Below are 18470 nucleotides of genomic sequence, written 5' to 3'. Positions count from 1 at the left end.
CTGCTGTTAAAAAAAAAAAGTTAAATAGAGTAGTTGGGACTTTCACTGAAATTACAGTAGTGCTATTGTGATAAATAATCCCCAAAATTTGGATACAAACAAATATTTTCGGGGGCATGAGAAACGGCCGTTGGAAATGGCCGTTTGGGGGGCACGCAGGGAAAATTGTGTGTCGGGCTGCAATTTGGTATCCAGAAAGAAGGAGTCCCAATAATGATTTAGGCCATCCAAGGAATTTGAAACTGCAGATTAATTCCGGAGCCTAGCCATTGATGAGGATAGAGTCAGTCACCGCCAAATCCCACCACATTTTCTTTGTCATTACCAGAAGACAGACATGTCAGGATTTTCACCTCAACTTTATAAACTGACTCATCATGGCCAGTATTCAGCCCGATGATTTTTGTGTCATCCCGAAACCTAAATGAAGATGTTTATAGCACCTACAGGTTGACAGTCATGGGTTAAAAACCCCAAACTGACATACAGCACAGGGCTCAGATCATATCCTTGCGGAACGCTGATGTTCAGAGTGATGGCGGAGGGTGTTTTTGTCCCCAAGCCCGATAACTCCAGAGGCCAGCTGCAGATAGCTGAGTTCAGGCCGAAAAATTGCAGCTGTGATACCAGTCCACTGGGAATGATGGTAATCCTGAACTAAAGGTTTAGTTTATTGTTTCAGAGCCTTTTATGTTTGATGCTTATTGCTCACTTGTCGACCTGATTGCCTGATTTGCAAATGGACATTGGTCCAGAGAAGCATACTGCACATCGAGTGTTGAATATGAAGTAAAGTCAGCCTTTGTCAGTATTTTTAATTGGAGCTGGTGCAATTGGGCCACTTACATTTTTTAGGGTAAAATATTTCAGTGAACACCTCTGGCTACTGGTCTGCATATGTCTGAATCACATTTCTTGGGACACCATCTGGTCCTGTTGCTCTTCAAACTTGAACTCACGCTGTGCTGTCCTCACCTCACTTTCAGAATTAATGGCAGCTTTAATACTTTGCATGCAGGGCTATTACGGCCTCGCCTCGCTCCCAAACCAGTTACTGTGTTATGAGGAAGCTGTCCCCATAATTGAGAAAACCTCCAGTGATGTTGATTTTTTTTTTTGTCATTAAAGTGGTGGGGCACCAATCACTTAGGCAGGTTATAGTCTCTCTTACTTTCAACTTTCTCACACATTATAAAACTTCATCTAAAACACATTTAAGGATTGTGAGACTAGTTTATGTGAACAACTAGGTCATGTTGTAGTTGGAAGGATTTGGGGCTCCATGCGACAAAGAGGCACTAACTGAGTTGCCTTGCGTGACTCAGTAAAATCCAGAGATTACTCCCACAATTTAATTTTGCCTTTCGCAAGTGTTCCAGCTTTATGAAAGTGGAAAAATAAATCACTAAGAAACCTTTTAAGTTAAGAGACTTAATGTGATTCATTGGAAAAAAAGATTAACCATTAGGCCTTTGAAATGTTTTGCTTCATCCCAATAAAATAGCCTCCCTTGATGTCTTAACTCATTGTTTCAACTTTGCTTTGTTTCTTTGAAAGCCATTGTATCCATTACAGCACATTCATGCTGTGCCTCGGACAAGAAACAGCACCTTGCGTGACTTCCAGCTCTGCAGGCTGCCGCCCATTTAGCTTGACTGTCTGTCATCATTACATTCTCGTAAAAGTCCCAAAGACACTGCATGGGAGGGGGTTTCGTCGGAGAGGCAGTCTCCTTTGGAGTGCTGTCTCACCTCTGACCTCTCACAGAGGGCAGGAGGTAAACACCACAGAGAAGATCAACACTAAGCTTCTGTGACTTTTAATGGCAGGTCCGGTTTGGGTTACAATAGCAACACTGTCATCATGCAGAGTTGAGATCAGATTAGACTTCATTGGTCATGGGAAGGAGCTATGGCTGCCTTTCCTGCTGTGTATCTTTAAGCATGGCTACGGGAGAAGGTTTTGTACGTGGGGTTCAATTAACACTAACCAGTGACCAACGGTCATGGCCAATAAGGCCTTCTTTGTAACTTCACTACCTAAATTTGAATATTTGGCCCATGAAATTGTATTGATTTATTCCCAGCAGTCTATTTTCTTTATTTTTTAGCATTTCTTATGGCTGCACTGCTTCCAGTAGATGTGGATGTTAGATTTTCCAATCTGTTCATCCTTTGTGTTGCCATGTACATCTAATCTGCCCAGGGTCTTCAGAATCAATAGTGCTTACTGTTGGACAAATTTCATCAGGTCACTTGGGATGTAAGGTCAATTGTTAGTTCACAAACCACAACCATTTTCCAATGCGTGTTCGTTTAATCTTTCAAGAAAGCATCCAAATGTAAAACGACTCACACAAGTTGATTGAATTTGCCCGTCCATTTCTTTCAATCTCTGAAATACAGGAATCAGACAAAGTCAGATCTGGGCTTCTTTTCTTACCTCGCGACCACTCACACCCACGGGGGCGAAGTGAGAAAAGGGCGCTGTCTAAGACGCAACCCTCACATATATAGTGTTTGTGCTGTCAGATAAGTCTAATCAAAACCGTTGGTTCTGATCTTCTCCATCTATCACTAATCACTTCAAGGACCAGGTCATCTGGCCTGGAAACATCCTTGGTCATAAGGACTTCTAGCTCCGTCAGATATCTCTCAAAGCCACATTCCATTATATTAGACAAAGTTGTATGCGTGCAGTGATGTGAAGGCCCGTTGGTGTGTGTGTTATACAAGACACAGATTGTTTTATTTCTTCTTTCTATTGATTTTTATAACTGCTTATGTGTAAAGATATTTAGCTAATTGTGTATTATGACCATAAATGTGTAATGCAATTACCGGCTGATCAACATATGGTTAATATTCAGTCATCCATCTAGAGTCAGTAATTACCAGCCTGATGCTAATATTGGACAAATCCTTCATTATCCAAAATATAAAAGTACATAAGCAACGGGACTGTTTCTTTAACCAATCAGATTTCAAATCCGTCCTCACACGGCCAGAGCATTGGCCCTCAATGACATCAGCATTTCTTTCTCTGAACGGTTGGACAGAGTAAAACAAGTTTGACCAGCAAAACACAATCATAATCTGCACACATTAATACATTTAATAATCAGCATTTCCGGTGAGTATGTTGCCATTTTATTGGATAAATATTGAAACTGAATTTCTCCAAATGATGTATGTTTTTATTTTTATTTTTTATTTAATTGTTTTAGTATATTGATAGTTAGTAGTTTACAGTGCAACATATTACATATTATAGTACAACATATTAAAAGGTGGGCTGAACTGGGTTAAGTCCCCACTGATGGCCTGGGTACCAAATGCACAACCCTTGTTTCTGACAACTGTGGATTCATAAAAAGCTACTATGCAGAGCACAAACCTGTTGCATTTGAGGACAGAATGCACTTCAGTGTAAAACTGCACAAGTGTTAAAAAATGTCTTCATTGATCCAATGTCCTGATTACAAAATATAAAATCAACATTTATTTTTCACATAACCTATGAATGCAGAACACCTCATCCTTCATTAAATCGTCGTCACACACTACTTATTCTCCATGCGGGCCCTTTAATTAAAACAATGATGAATGACAACAGTTATCAGACAGCAGCAGAGAGGATGCGAGAAAAAGCCTTTTTCGCTGGCATGGATTTGAAATGCGCAGTCATGCGGCTAGACTTGCATTAAGCCCCCCATTCTTTGCAAAGAAGTAGCAAGAGTTCAACTGGATTGAAAAGGTTTTCCTCCAGTTAAACAAAAAAAAAAAAGTCTGGCCTGCACTTCCATTCGGAATTCAAGGGGGAAAATGCCCTTTCAGTGTGAGAATGGAGGGGAGATGCCTTCACGGGCTGCTGGTTACGCTTTGGCAAGGGCCTCAGTAGCACTTGGCCCAGACAAAAACAAAACAAAAAAAGACCAAAGAGCTACCTCATTGAATGCTCAGTTCATCTGCAAGGTCATCAGGATTCTCATTAGCACCCATCTACAGAACTTGGAGAGGCAGCAGTTTTTTCTGTAAAGAACAAAATAGTGCAGTGGTGTGGGACTGAGTGTAGGTTGTCGGACCATCATTCTGGCGTAATGAGGTGCCCGCAGTCGGACCAAAGTGCTTTACCCGAAAACTCAACCTATAGAATGCTATATGCTTGTGGTGGTGGTGGTGGTCAGAGGTCCAAACTGTGGCAGGGTGATTCATATCTTATCACAGCAAGTCATGACCAAGATGGCACTGCACACAAAAACAGAGCACAAAAATGTCATGTGAACATTTTTTTCTGTATTGAATGAATCTTTAAGTTGTATAATACACTGGTGCAAAACATTGGTGGAAACACTATTAATTCACAAACTTTTACTCATTTAATGGCACCAGGTAGCTTTATTGTTGAAACTCTTTGGACTTCATTGCACATTTTATTTAATTTTGTTCAAATTGTCAGTGTACTGTTCCCCCCAAAAAGTTTACATTTTTGGACATTGAATGGGGAAATACACACACATACAGTGGGTACGGAAATATTCAGACCCCCTTGAAATGTTTCACTTTCTGTGTCATTGCTGCCATTTGCCAAAATCAAAAAAGTTCATTTTATTTTTTATACATGTACACTCAGCACAACATCTTGACAGAATAAAACAGAAATGTAGAACATTTTGCATATTTATTAAAAAACGAAAAGCTGAAGATGTAAAGATGAAAAACCTAAAGATGACCAGTATTAATAATGTTTTTTTTTTTGTCTTTCCTGAGGTCACGCAGCAGAAATGATTGTCATCAGTAGTATATGTAGTTCAAGTTCACTTTCCTAGGATCATTTATGTATGGTCGATAACACACGGCAGACATTCCCACATTTATACTATGCCAAAACAACGTATGTAGTTTCCTGCAAAAAAATAGATTTTTCCACTGTTTCAGAATGAATATGGTTTAGGTAGGAGGTTAGGGGTTAGGGGTTAGGAATGAAGGCATTTTATTTTGGTAAAACATGAGATTACTTGAGAAAAATACTAATTAAGTGTAAGAAGACATTCAATAAATGAGTTGTTTTCCCAAAATGCTATAGATCCATTAAGGTTATTCTGATAAAAATACACATTTATTTGCCAATCCTGTTCATTTTAGAAATAATACTTTTATCTCGTCACCAAACAAGTAATTTGAGCAGTCTAATGATTACAGAGTGAAAAACACAAAGAATGAAACCTTTTAAAATGTGGCTTTTATTTTTGTCAAACATTATCATTCTATTTAGATTGAAAACGTTCTATATATTTCGAAATATGGTTCCATTTGTCATCACTCGAGCTTTGTCATAACAACCTGTTCATGTGCTGTCCCCAGAGGCACACAACCGAGTTTGGTAAAGTTGTCACTGTTGACACATGGATGATGAAGTACATGTGCGTGACTACATTACATGTTTCCCAAATCCTTCCGACAGGAGGCCCCTGTAGTCCTACAGGTTCACAACATAGATGTGGAGAGTGAGATAAGATGAGTAAGTGCTCTGAGGTCATGTGTATACTTCCACTGAAGGCCCGACATAAATCAAAGTAATGGATGGATTCATTCACTTGCTGTGAAAACTCACTTTCCTCAGTTCATCTGTGTGAAATAATGCAAAAAAAGGAAGGGGGAAGACGCAGCCCGGTCAGGCCAGAAACACGTTACAGTGTAACTGTACCTTTGCTGCAGGTGCAAATCATCACCTGTACACACCTTCCTGCCAACTCCTCCCTGACCTCCATTCTCACTCACACGCGATGAGCAATTGAACTGTCAGTCACGCAGCAAAAGGAACTGCTGTTAAGACTGAGCTTATTAGCACTGAGGAACTTTCTTTGGTGGCCAATGGCAGAGTAGACTGTCCACGCAATGCCGCCAGTCACCTCACAGCAGCTACTGTATGTGTGGATTAGCCAAATGTTTCAGCATCCAAACACTAAGAAATGTGAGGTTTGAGGGCTCAAGGAGGCTTATGCGCATTCAGAAGAGTTGCTTTGAAGGACATCAAAACACTTTATTATCCATACCATTTTAAATAAAGCTTTAAGGAAAAACACATTTAGTACCAGACATTTTCAGACCCTCTTTTACTCTAATGCTTGAAAAAAATTAAAAAATATATATAAATAGGTCCCTGGGATTGAATGGCTGGACTGTGAAAAGGCATATAAATGTCTTTGTTAATAGATCAATATATTTATTTATTTATTTTTAACAGCGGAACTACAAAATGACAAGACTATTACGTTTCTGACAGGAATACCACATTGAGGAAAGTTAACAAATAGAAAAAGAAAATATTCTGCGCATCCTTATGTTTCATGTAAGACTTGCCTGGGAGTCAAAAGAACATTTAAGGTGGAATATGAGATGATTGTGATGGATTAAATGGGCATTAGCGTGTATAGTATTTTAACTTAAAGCCCTTCTAATAAACAAAAGTTACTCGTCACATGAGTGTGGGGTGTTCAGGATAACTAATATAGTTCCCTCCACAACAACACACACACATGCACACGCATAGTCTCATATGCGTGTGTGTGTGTGTGTTTGAACCAATCAAGTAAAAATACATTGCCAAGAGTAAGACTCTCAGGAGGGCTGAGAACTGAGAGGCTTGAGTCTGGAGACAAGGAGGGCAAAGCATGTAGGATTGATGAGCCAGACTAAAGTGACAAGAAGCAGGTGATCCTGACAGTGTAAACAATTCAAACAAAACAGGAAATAACAGGTGCAACGAGGTGTTACCAACTGAGGGAGACTCAATTGGAAGCTGTGGTCAAAGCTAGTTTTGCATAAACAACAGGTGGAGTTCATCTGCCTGTGTGCGTGTGTGTGTGTGTGTGTGTGTGGGTGTGTGTGTGTGTGGGGGGGGGGGGGGGGGGGGGGGGGGGGCTGAGTGAAGGTCTGGTTCTGATTTGAGCCTGCCTGAACTCAAAAAGCCAGAGAAGTTCAAAGAAGATACTTTATCTACTCACCTCCATTGGTTTTCTTGAACCATATTTCACACTATTTACAAGAGTTTAACCTTGAATTAAAGACAACAATGGAATGAATCAAATTAAATTAACAAAGACTCAAAATTAATAGTCAGCACATACCAGTGGCTTCTCACGTCTTATTGACTTTAGCTCAAATCATTTCAGTCGTCCTTGGTCTTCGAACAACTAATAAATCTTGTGACATTCCTAGAGAAAGAAAGAGCGGAAAGTGTAAACTTAAATGACATGTTATTATAATTTATAATAGACCAAATTTATGAGAATAGACAGCATCTGTTTGTAAACAAATATCCTAAGGAGGTGACATTGTGTGGCTTGGTTTATGAACAAGGTTCGGCAAGTAAAAGAGGCTGGATTCATCCACACATTGGCTTGTCTCCACCCTCTTGGACCGATTTCGAACTACAAATGCACTACCACACCAGCATCTCAACTTGTGTGACACTCCTCAAGGGAAGAAAACTGGACACTTGGTAAGTTCACTTTACCTCAAAATCTTCGAGAAGGTCTTAGTTGTGGGCATCATGCAGTATTTTTAGGCATATTTAAAAATGTGTGCACACACTACTAAGAGTAATTTTACTGCACTGCTAGTAACAATAATAATTAAAGGGTTTGTACAGGGAATTAAAATTCGCATGTGCCTCCCAGTTCTGAGGTTTGAGTTTGAATTTCGGCTTCAGCCATCCTGCGTAGTTTTTGCATGCATTCCCTGAGCTTGCTTGTGTTTTTTCTGCGGTACTCCAGCTTCCTCCCACTTTCCAAAATATGGGCCGTGGCCCCTGGCATTAAAGGCCGAGCAATTGGGGGTGTAGTCTGCCTCTTTCTCAAAGTCAGCTATAGGCTCCGGCTAGATCAGCTCGATCTCAGTGAGGAGAAGCGCTACAGAAAATGGTGGGATGATGGGGTTCACTGGCCATCAGTGTGATATAAGATGCTGTCCGCGGTGCTGAAGCGGATCCCCAAATCCCACTAGGCTAACAGAAATGACCAGAAGGCCCGAGCAGAGCAGCAGACGTTTACATCAACACAACTAGTCTGCAACACACCGACTTGCAACATCAACTCCACTGACACACGTTACAAAGCTGTGTCACATTACAGGTGGCAAGACTGCAACCTGCAACAGAGAAGATAGAAAGGACAGACACCAGCATGAGGCAGTTCTGGCTGCATGCAGGGCCTCCTCTTGTATTGTGCACTCATTGTTAATTCGCTTCTAATGCTTCACAACGTGGGATCACCTCCTCCTGGTGGCTTGGTTAGAAAGCACACACCAAATTCCCTTTAAGTGTGCCTCGTCATCCAAATCAGAGTTAAATATTTTATTGCTCTTTCGTGCAGCATGAAAAAAAGAGAAGAAAGACATCCGCGCATCATAACAGGGATGATGGGGACATGCTATTAAAATGAAATCAAAGTAATATAAGAGTATTCTTTTAAATGAAATGACCAGCTACAACATTTTGAGCACTTACACAATGTAATGCCTTTACAAAGATAAAAATGTTTCATGAAACAGTCAGAGAGGTATTAATTAACAAATATTTATTTTTTAAATTGTACTTGGGTGTGGTGTAGAATTATAATGCTGAACCGTAATGCTCTGCCATATTTTTCTCATGTAATTAATTGAGGTAATCAAAATATTAGGCACAACCCTCTTTATGTTAACTAAAATAAACTAAAACTAAAACTAAACTATAACTAAAAAAATACTTTTATCTTTGTAAAGCCAGACTATTTAATTTAGCTCTTAGATACTAGATAATTGAATAATGCATTTTAGAATTGTGGTAATGTGTGTAATATTTTGCAACCACAAAAATAAACATAAATGTTATTTTGTTGAATTTGTTAAATTCATTAATCAATGTAAATACATTTGAACAAGCTACTTTTTAATACAACTCTTGCACAGGTGCTTGTCAAAATTGTGCAGGTATACCTAATGATTTGGCCATGGGGTCCCTGCATATAATTTCGAATAAGCACCTACAGTACATATTACACACATAACTGCTTTTGAAGCCCTTTGAGACGTTTCTATGTATTTGACTTAACAACGAAAGTAAAAGATGTTACTTACTTTGTACCTGAAATAATTATATTAAAAATAATTGTATATATATATATAAAGAATAATATGATGCATTACAGTCCTTTTTAATGTCCCAAAAAGAGTGAATGGGAAGAAGTTCAGACTTACAAAATGACACCACTTTTTCATATTGTGTTAATTTGTATTTATTCCTATTTTACACGTCTGAATATTGTTATTATTATCAATGGTAGAAGTAGTAGTAGTAGTAGTAGTAGTAGCAGCAGTAGCAGTAGTAGTAGTAGTAGTAGTAGTAGTAGTAGTAGTAGTAGTAGTATATAAATTATCAAAACAACTATAATAGCAATAGTAGTCTGTCATTTTTACAACAAAACGACTTCTGCATCTTCGCGTTCCGTTCGAGCTTATGCAGTGGGACAGACAACTCCGGTTACCTGTCTATATAGTCAGAACATGCAGGGACGGAGTGTGGGAGGGCTGCTGCTCGGAGGAGGTGATGTTTGCAGTGTGGCGTGACACCCTCTTTAGCGACACCTGAAAAAAAAAAGAAAAAAAAATCTGCCCACTCTATCAAATCGGAGCAAAGACGCCGACAGCTGCGATGTTGCAAAAGCAGAGCAGGTAGTGCAACAGGCAGCGCACTTTGAAATTTGACAGCAGGATGAAGTACTACAAATATATACTGTTCAGAAGAGATATATATGTCAGATCAATCTTTTTTTTTCATAGCCAGGTATATTGATTTTTAATTGCTACATCGCATGTCATAACGCGACTTTCAAATTGATGCCGTTACCCCTGCAGGGTGGTCAAGATGGCTCTCAGGATGGATGATAGCGGCGGATCGATTTTAACGAGCTTGTTAGTGACATGTGTCACCCTCTTGCTGTCCTACCAATTGTGTCGCTGGTTCCAGCAGCGCTCGGTTCTGCGCGTGCCGGGGCCGTTCGCCTGGCCCATCATTGGCAACGCGGCGCAAATGGGCAAAGCGCCGCACCTGTATTTCATGCGCATGGCAGAGAAATACGGCAACGTCTTCCAAATTCAACTGGGCTGTCGGAGCGTGGTGGTGCTGAACGGGGAATCCATCAAGCAGGCGTTGGTCAGACAGGGCTCGGAGTTTGCCGGCAGACCAGATTTCACCTCGTTCCAGTACATCTCCAACGGTGACGGGTTCGCCTTCGCCACCACATCAGACTGGTGGAAGGTGCACCGCAGGGTAGCCCATTCCACTGTGAGGATGTTCTCCACGGGGAACCAGACGACCAAGAAGTTATTTGAGCGGCACGTCCTCTGCGAATTTAAAGAGCTCCTGCAGCTCTTCGTGCGCAAGAGCGAACTGCACAAGTTCTTCGTGCCCACGGAGGACATGGTGGTGTCCACGGCCAACATCATGAGCGCGGTGTGCTTCGGCAAGAGATACTTGTACGACGACATGGAGTTCAGACAAGTGGTGGGCAGGAACAGCCAGTTCACGGAGACTGTGGGCGCCGGGAGCATCGTGGACGCGATGCCCTGGCTTCAGTATTTCCCCAACCCCATCAAAACTTTGTTTGACAACTTCAAAAGGCTCAACCTTGAGTTCGGCGTCTTTATTTGGGAAAAGGTGACAGCGCACAGGAAAACCTTTCAATCGAGCACCATCAGGGACGTGACTGATGCTTTGATTGAGGCCTTGGGCAAAATCTATGAGAAAAATGGCTACATGGACAAGGACTATGTGACAGCCACTGTTGGAGATATATTTGGAGCAAGTCAAGACACGTTGTCAACAATGCTGCAGTGGATTATTCTCATCCTCGTCAAGTAAGCCAGTTTCCTTTCTGTAGGGTACACTCATTTTAAATAACACAAATATATGTACATTACTGAAATTGCCACTGCCAAAGAATTCAGAGAAACGTCTCTGAAATATTTCAAGGCACTACACTAAAAAATAAATAAACAAATAAATTGAATAAATAAATAAATAAATAAATAAATGAATAAAAAAGAATTAATAGGTTAAGTTGAGTGAACTCAAAATTTCAAGGCAACAAACGTCAATAAATATGAAGGTGGGCAATTCAACAAAATATTTTATGTTTTGCTAAGGTCAAAATTGGCGTTCCTACATTTTTAACAGATAAATAAATGTTGACCAAACAAATCGTCCCTTGTATTGTCGCCCAATTTAAAGATGTACGTAAAAACAACTCAGCAAATTGTTTTGGAGCAAACAACTTGTATGCTTTGCTGTGGTAACTAACATTGTTGCCATAAAATGACAGTAATTTATATTTTAAAGTTGTTCCAACTTAAATAACTATTTTAGCACCCCGCCACCTCCCAAAATACAAGTTTTGTGTGTGTGTGTGTGTGTTTTTACGGTGTACAGTACATTGACTTTTTTAGGTACATTTTTTCAAACAGAGAAATATACCACTTTACAGTATTGTACTTTTCAATCATAACAAAAAAAGGTGTGAAGAAATAAACCATTTTTTTAAAATGCATTTTTTTCCACTTCACTTTTATTGAACTTAATTTTGTTCACTCTTTTGCCTAGAATAGCTAAACTCATTATTCTTTGCCAAGTTGAGGAAATGCACATCATGCTCATGTTTTTCTATGATTTCAAGCTTTTCATTCAATGGGTTCCATCACTTTGTTAGGACTCATGGTTAGAACAGTGTTTTTTATTTTTTTGCAAAACACCCGTGCAAAAAACAGAAAATGCAAAGCACAAAAAACAGACTCACTGAGAAGTAAGCACATGAACTGATGGTGGCCGGATGTTGTGAAGTACGGTGGCGGAGTGTTTGAATCTGACTTATAAGTCAAATGTTTGCTCCTAAGTTAAAGCACTAAATTGATCGAGCAACAGCTTGTATCTCAAAAAATTGGAAAGTCAGGCCACTTGTAAATCAAGGTACCACTGTACAGCACTACACATCTTATCACACAAACAAACAGACGTAACTCAAATTTGCCCCCTACACGCTGTGAGAAGTGCAGGGCAGGTCTCACTGAATGCGTGCGCTTATATAAAAAGTTCTGACAAATTTTCATCTTCATATTTTTCCTAGACCACATTCGTGAGGCTCTGTGATAAGTATACCACTAAGAAAAATACATTCACTCCTCCTGAAGCAGCTAAACAAATTTGATGTTCCTGATTGGGTTGATAAGTGGCGAGCGATGGCGCCGATATCAATTACATAATTAAAAAAAAACAAGTGACAGATAAAATCAGAAATGCAGTTGCCACAATTCAGCAGATGTTGTAGATTACATTGGGCACAGCATATCATAGCAGTCCCCAGACACCATGCAAGTATGTGTACAGTAAACGGCCCCCTCCATCGCGAGTTCCATTTTTTTTGTTTTTTTGTACAGTTCATAATGCTACAGTGTTCCAGAGATGGGAAAAGTACTCACATTCTGTACTTGAGTAAAATTACAATTACTTGGATAAAAATGACTTTGGTAATGGTAAAAGTACTCATTCAAATAATTACTCAAGTAAAAGTAAAAAATACAGGCTCCGAAATGTACTTTGTGAGTAAAAGTAAAAAGTATTTTTACCGGATGTTTCCTCCTCATGTCATATAATTTGAAGGCTGTTAAGGTTGAAAGGTCGTCATTAAACTGACTGGATTGGATTTAATGCAGGTGTACTGAATATAGAATTGCTAGACTATATCAATGCTTCTCAAACTTCAAAAGTTCAAGGAGAGCAATCAAACGGACCCAAATGGTATGCCATGCTAATACAGCATGCTATGCTAAACTAACGTCATTAACCAGGGCCAAGCTAACGAAGCTTTACCTCAATAAGTCTTCTCAGTTTGGACGGGGAATTCTTGTAGGCGGCAAGCTCGTGGACTTTAAAAATCATTCTTTGAGTTGACCAATGCAAACATTTCCCGCAGGCAAGGCCAATGTCATCAATCATTTTACTTCTTCTCACCTTCCAATTAAATAATCTTCTGTAGCGAGTAGCATAGCGTCTTCTGTGGTGCTGTCATAGCTTGAGATCACAAGCTGGGATGTTCGGGATCGAGTGTAACCCTTCATATGATTGGCGGAGCCACAACATTGGTCTAATTTATTTTTTAATCGTCATGCATCATGTGAAACAAAAGTAACTACCCTGTTTTGAAAATGTATCGTGTAAAAAGTACAGATACTAGTGTTAAAATGTAATGGATAAAAGTAAAAAGTATTGTAAAAAATAAATACTCAGTAAATTTCAAAGTATGTGTTTGTACTTTGTTACTTCCCATCTTGGCAATGTTCTTCACTACTTTGCGATTTGGTAATTAGGGCTTCACTCTATTACGGGGTTTTCATTTGTGACCGTAACTTCATCTATTGCGGGTTTACTTCGCTATTTCACTTGCTATTTTTCTTCCTTCTACTATAAGTCGGCCCAGTCAAAAAAACTCGATTTTTTTTCATGGAAAATGTGTTTTGCAAAAACCGAGACCATGAACATTACAACTCATCTCAATGTATCTAGATGTGTTAGACAAACCACGACAGAGCACCTTTTGTCTGAAGCAACCCACTTTTCAGGTGAGAAAAAGTATTGGAATGGCAAACGGACATTATCAAATGAACTTAAGGTGTATAACATTTAACATTTGGTGGCTTACGCCTTACTTGTAATAAATGCATCAAGCCAGAGACCCATTGGCTTCACCTTTCTTCATCTGAACCACATTTCCCGGCCTCTAGCGCTCTTGTTGGTTTCTGGGGGTCTCTCCCTTCAGTCTCCTTTTTAGCAGAGCTGGGCACTTGGCCCTTTTTTGCCGGTCTGTCCTCCGTCCACATTCATGAAAATGATTGTCCTCTGACACCTTGTCCTTTTAAAGCGTCATTTTAAAGCGCTTTCATCCTTGACTTCCGTCGGTTCTTGTCCCCCACCACCCCAAAAAAAACACCTCCGTACACTCATAAACATTATTTAAAGATCACTAGCTGGCTAATTTCCTGTGCACGCCCACTTCCCGGCTGTGAGTATCGTGAGTGGATTGAATTGTTTACAACTGTTTAACCAATACTTTTGCTCATAACAGTGGGTGGCTTCAAACGAAAGGTGCTCTCTCCTGAATTGTTTAACACATTTACATGTTAATACCATGAAATAAAAAGCTGAAATTTTGTGTGATATTTATCCTTGACCTTGCCGTTCCAATACTTTTGGGGGGCACTGTATGTTTGCCATTGAGGTCCAGGACCTCATCTTTGACCTGCACCGATACATGTTGAAACACTTAGCGCAGCGAAAACACGCACTAAATAACTTATTTGTCCCAGATGAGCACCACAGTTTTGTTGACTTGGCTGAATTAAAATCTTTTGATGAATGGCACTAAAGGGAAGCACAATAAAAATTGTGTTATGACAGTAGTCATACGAAGAAGGAAAACAGTGAGAGCGATGCAATTCCCTCAAAATGTTCATGGCATCAGCCAGCTTGAGAGGGAACTAAATGCAAATCAGCTTTTGAATGCCTTTATAACTTTGTATTGTTTCTCCATGCTGGATTCCTAATGAATAAAGGTTCCCGGAGATGCAGGTGCGTCTCCAAATGGAAGTGGACAAGGTGGTGGACCGAAGTCGCCTCCCCTCCATTGAGGACCAGCCAGAGCTGCCTTATGTCATGGCTTTCATCTACGAGGTGATGCGCTTCACCAGCTTCGTGCCGCTCACCATCCCTCACTACACCACCACAGACACCTCCATCAATGGGTTGACCATACCAAAGAACACTGTGATTTTTGTAAACCAGTGGTCCTCCAATCACAATCCCGCTATCTGGTCACAGCCTGAGAAATTTGAGCCTCAGCGTTTCCTGCAACCCAGTGGTGATCTGAACAAGGACATGTGCAACTCTGTGCTCATCTTCTCTTTGGGGAAGCGGCGCTGCATTGGCGAGGAGCTGTCCAAGTTTCAGATCTTTCTCTTCACAGCTCTTCTGGCTCACCAGTGCCACATAAACACAGACCCGGTCAGGCCACCCGACCTCGGCTATTCTTACGGCCTGACTCTCAAACCAAACTCTTACGTAATAGCTGTGTCTCTGCGGGATCACATGAGGCTGCTCGAAGAGGTGACCAGCCAGGTTTTCCATGAGGAAATCAAGGAAAATCCCTCAGACTCTTAAAAAAGGATGACAACAAATAAAGTTAGACAAATAAAGAGGCAAAAGAACTGAACATATTTATTGAAATGTCAAGTTCAGCAAAACATGGTGGTCAAGTTGACATGATCATAAACGGCAAACCTATCATGAATGTATGTATTGTAGCGCCAGTCTTACACAGATGACTCTGGACATGTATTCACAGCCAGAGGGCATGCATGAAAAGTCACCCTTTTCATTCATCCGAATAAAGGACTGCATCATTAACAGATTATCAGATTTCAGATGGCGCTACACAGTGGCTGAACTACTGATGTGATGTGAGAACATCATGGTGGGCTCATGCTGTTGGGATTCAAACATCTAACTGCATTTAATGCAGCATTTCTCTTAAACGGTGACTCGGTGCACAACCAGGCAAATAAGCTCACAGACTGGCTCAGATGGGCTTGACCTGCAAAATAGTTACTAAGGAATAAGGCTGATGTAATACCAAATAATGCAAATAATAAATTGTGAAAGCTATTGTACATGCCACTCGTGAACTGTTGTATTATGTATGCACCATTTAACAGACCTACATTAGGTCATGACAGACTTTTTTGTTCCTAATTATTCAATCGAGGAATAATAAGGAACATTTGAGAGTGTTTTTTTTTTTTTGTGCTCCAGTGCTCGCGGTACAGCTATGATATGGGATTTCAAGTCAAATTCACAGCAGTAACATGCAATATTATTTACTGATAAAAGATGTACATGCTAAAGATTGTCAACACAAGTAACTTCCGCAAGCAAAGTGTAAAGCAATGTCCGTGCAAGCACTTAACACAATTACCGTACATAACACTAGCACTATCACATAAGATGACAAGCACTAATAAAGTTCACTAAAAGGTGATGCAGATTGCAGTTGTCATCCTCCCCCCAATAAATAAATAAATAAATAAATAAATAAATAAATAAGGCGGCACGGTAGTCGACTGGTTAGCACGTCCGCCTCACAGTTTAGAGGTCGTGGGTTCGATCCCGGCTCCGGCTTCCCTGTGTGGAGTTTGCATTTTCTCCCCGTGCCTGCGTGGGTTTTCTCCGGGTACTCCGGTTTCCTCCCACATTCCAAAAACATGCTTGGTAGGTTGATTGGACACTCTGAATTGCCCCTAGGTGTGATTGTGAGTGTGGATGTTTGTTTGTCTCTGTGTGCCCTGCGATTGGCTGGCAACCAATTCAGGGTGTCCTCTACCTACTGCCCGAAGACAGCTGGGATAGGCCCCAGCACCCCCGCGACCCTTGTGAGGAGAAGCGGTATAGATAATGGATGGATGGATGGATGGATGGATGGATGGATAAATAAATAGATAAATAAATCTCTCTCTCTCTCTCTCTCTCTCTCTCTCTCTCTCTCTCTCTCTCTCTCTCTCTCTCTCTCTCTCTCTCTCTCTCTCTCTCTCTCTCTATATATATATATATATATATATATATATATATATATATAGATATATATATATATATATATATATATATAGATATATATATATACACACATATAGATATATTATATGAGCTTTGCACTGTATTTAGGGTTAATCAGAGGCACCTTAAATGGCAGCTGACTCCCCCTCTCTAAAATATTGTTTTTCAATTGATTTGTAAAATCACATTAATGGTGGAAGGAGTTGAGAAATTATTTGTCTTGGTCTCATTTATCAAATGACCAAAACCTGGCATTTGAACATGGGTGTGTAGACTTTTGATACTAATTACAGTATTCTGATATTTTAAAAAAAATCTGGGTTCTTCATGATGTTCATGACTGGTATGTCTTCTGAGATTGATTAAACTACTTGGAAATAATTGTTTTATTTTTTTATAACCCACACACCCTCACCGCAAATCTTGTAGATATTTTAATCCTGACATTGAACCATCCATACAGTGCGATTATACACATGGCAGAGGATGAACCCATCGTCCAACCAGAGAAACTTTTTACATGCTGCACCTCATACGTCATTAAACCAGACGGTGTAATTTTACATTCCACCAGTGCGAACAACACAACAAATCACAAATGGTTGTAAAAGTTCCACGTACCTGACAACTGGGACAATAAACGTGTTAAACTCTGAACTGCTTAAGTCTCTTTGTACAGCATGCAGTTACTGTATATTTCTTTTAAACACTGTGTACAACAAGTGCGGTCCACAAATCACTGTATGTAGATTTGCTCCTTCTCACCTTCATCACCATCATTCAGCCAGGTCAGGTAGGGAAAAAACTTCAGTGTTTGGGGGATTCTTTTCCCTGCACAGCTGCTATCTCACTCTGCCAGAACATCCTGAACTGGAGCATAGAGACCTACAGAGTGCATAACAAAAGTGCGATAAAGGTAAAGTAGATTATTACAGATAAGGTTGTCAACATGCTTCCTCTATCACATGTACGTTCAAGGTGACGACTTCATGGTGCCCCAATTGTCACAGGTTGCAAACCATAATGTTCAGGGTGGAAACACAGCAAGTATAGAATTTAAATCTGCAGAGTTGCAAGATGTGAAATTGATGTCAATATCAAGACTGCAAGGCCGGACACTTTGTAGAATTCCACACAAAAAATGCAAAGTCCCTCATAAAGATACAGTAGCTTTCTAAACTGTGTCAGACGTGCATAAGCCTGCTGAGAAAAGATTAAATATTGCACAAAGAAGTGCAGGATGTCATTAAAGCTTTGTACTGTCAAGACTGCTTTAACAAGATTAACAAGAACCTCCACATTTAATCTGGAGGTTTTTTTTGGAGGAGACAACTGATTCACAGCAAGCTCCTGCAGTTGTGTAATTTCAACAGGACTGTGCTTTAGTAAATCTGAATGAACGTTCTAGATGTAGCTTAAACAAGTAGAATTGAAAGAGGAGTTTGATTGCTCATTTGCACCAATGGAGCAAAACACGACACACATAAATGCAACCCTGCCTGTTATCATTCAAAACCAGTACGTTTCTTTACAAAATCACAAAAAACACTGCAGCAAAACTTGCCATTTTGATTGGAATGTGTTGCTTTGCGGGTTAGGCCATGTGTAAGAGTTCAGAACAGCTAGCATTGTCAAACATAGTCAGATTTGAGTTTAATTTTGGATCATTTCAGACAGATTCAATACATGTGCTTCAGACTATGCTTAGTCCAAATTTTACCCGTCATTCGTGGACCGGCAGCAAAACGGGCGTCCGTCATAGACGGACCGGTCCG

At 40.1% G+C, this 18470-nt stretch overlaps 1 protein-coding gene and 1 long non-coding RNA gene across 3 annotated transcripts; one reads left to right on the top strand and one right to left on the bottom strand.

Moving 5' to 3' along the window:
• Nucleotides 1-3189: 3189 nt before the first annotated feature.
• On the bottom strand, nt 3190-10403 carry LOC147139593 (uncharacterized). Of its 2 annotated transcripts, none has more exons than XR_015088601.1 (4): nt 9527-10403; nt 7130-7216; nt 4134-4247; nt 3190-4031 (listed from the first exon to the last, which is right to left on the bottom strand). It is a non-coding gene; the product is annotated as an uncharacterized LOC147139593 (long non-coding RNA). The 2 variants fall into 2 exon arrangements; XR_015088602.1 differs by lacking the exon at nt 9527-10403 and adding an exon at nt 7519-7772.
• cyp1b1 (cytochrome P450, family 1, subfamily B, polypeptide 1) lies at nt 7364-17352 on the top strand. Its single transcript, XM_086044711.1, has 3 exons — nt 7364-7503; nt 9897-10898; nt 14643-17352. Exons 1-3 carry the CDS (start codon nt 7439-7441, stop codon nt 15244-15246), a joined length of 1671 nt encoding a protein of 556 aa, XP_085900837.1. The 5' UTR covers nt 7364-7438; the 3' UTR covers nt 15247-17352.
• Nucleotides 17353-18470: the final 1118 nt, after the last annotated feature.

Source organism: Filicampus tigris, chromosome 11, assembly GCF_054856515.1.
Source record: "Filicampus tigris isolate MCC_2025a chromosome 11, RoL_Ftig_1.0, whole genome shotgun sequence".
In the NCBI taxonomy this organism is placed as follows: domain Eukaryota; kingdom Metazoa; phylum Chordata; class Actinopteri; order Syngnathiformes; family Syngnathidae; genus Filicampus; species Filicampus tigris.
The sequence above is the reverse complement of the archived record's forward strand: the minus strand, read 5'-3'. Positions and strand labels throughout refer to the sequence as shown.

What these genes read in the sequence shown, in the direction of transcription:
- cyp1b1 (XM_086044711.1), top strand. Translation starts at nt 7,439, where the DNA reads ATGCACTACCACACCAGCATCTCAACTTGTGTGACACTCCTCAAGGGA. An exon ending in GGAAGAAAACTGGACACTTG is followed by an intron (nt 7,504 to 9,896) that starts GTAAGTTCACTT and finishes TTACCCCTGCAG; the next exon opens with GGTGGTCAAGATGGCTCTCA. An exon ending in ATTATTCTCATCCTCGTCAA is followed by an intron (nt 10,899 to 14,642) that starts GTAAGCCAGTTT and finishes TAATGAATAAAG; the next exon opens with GTTCCCGGAGATGCAGGTGC.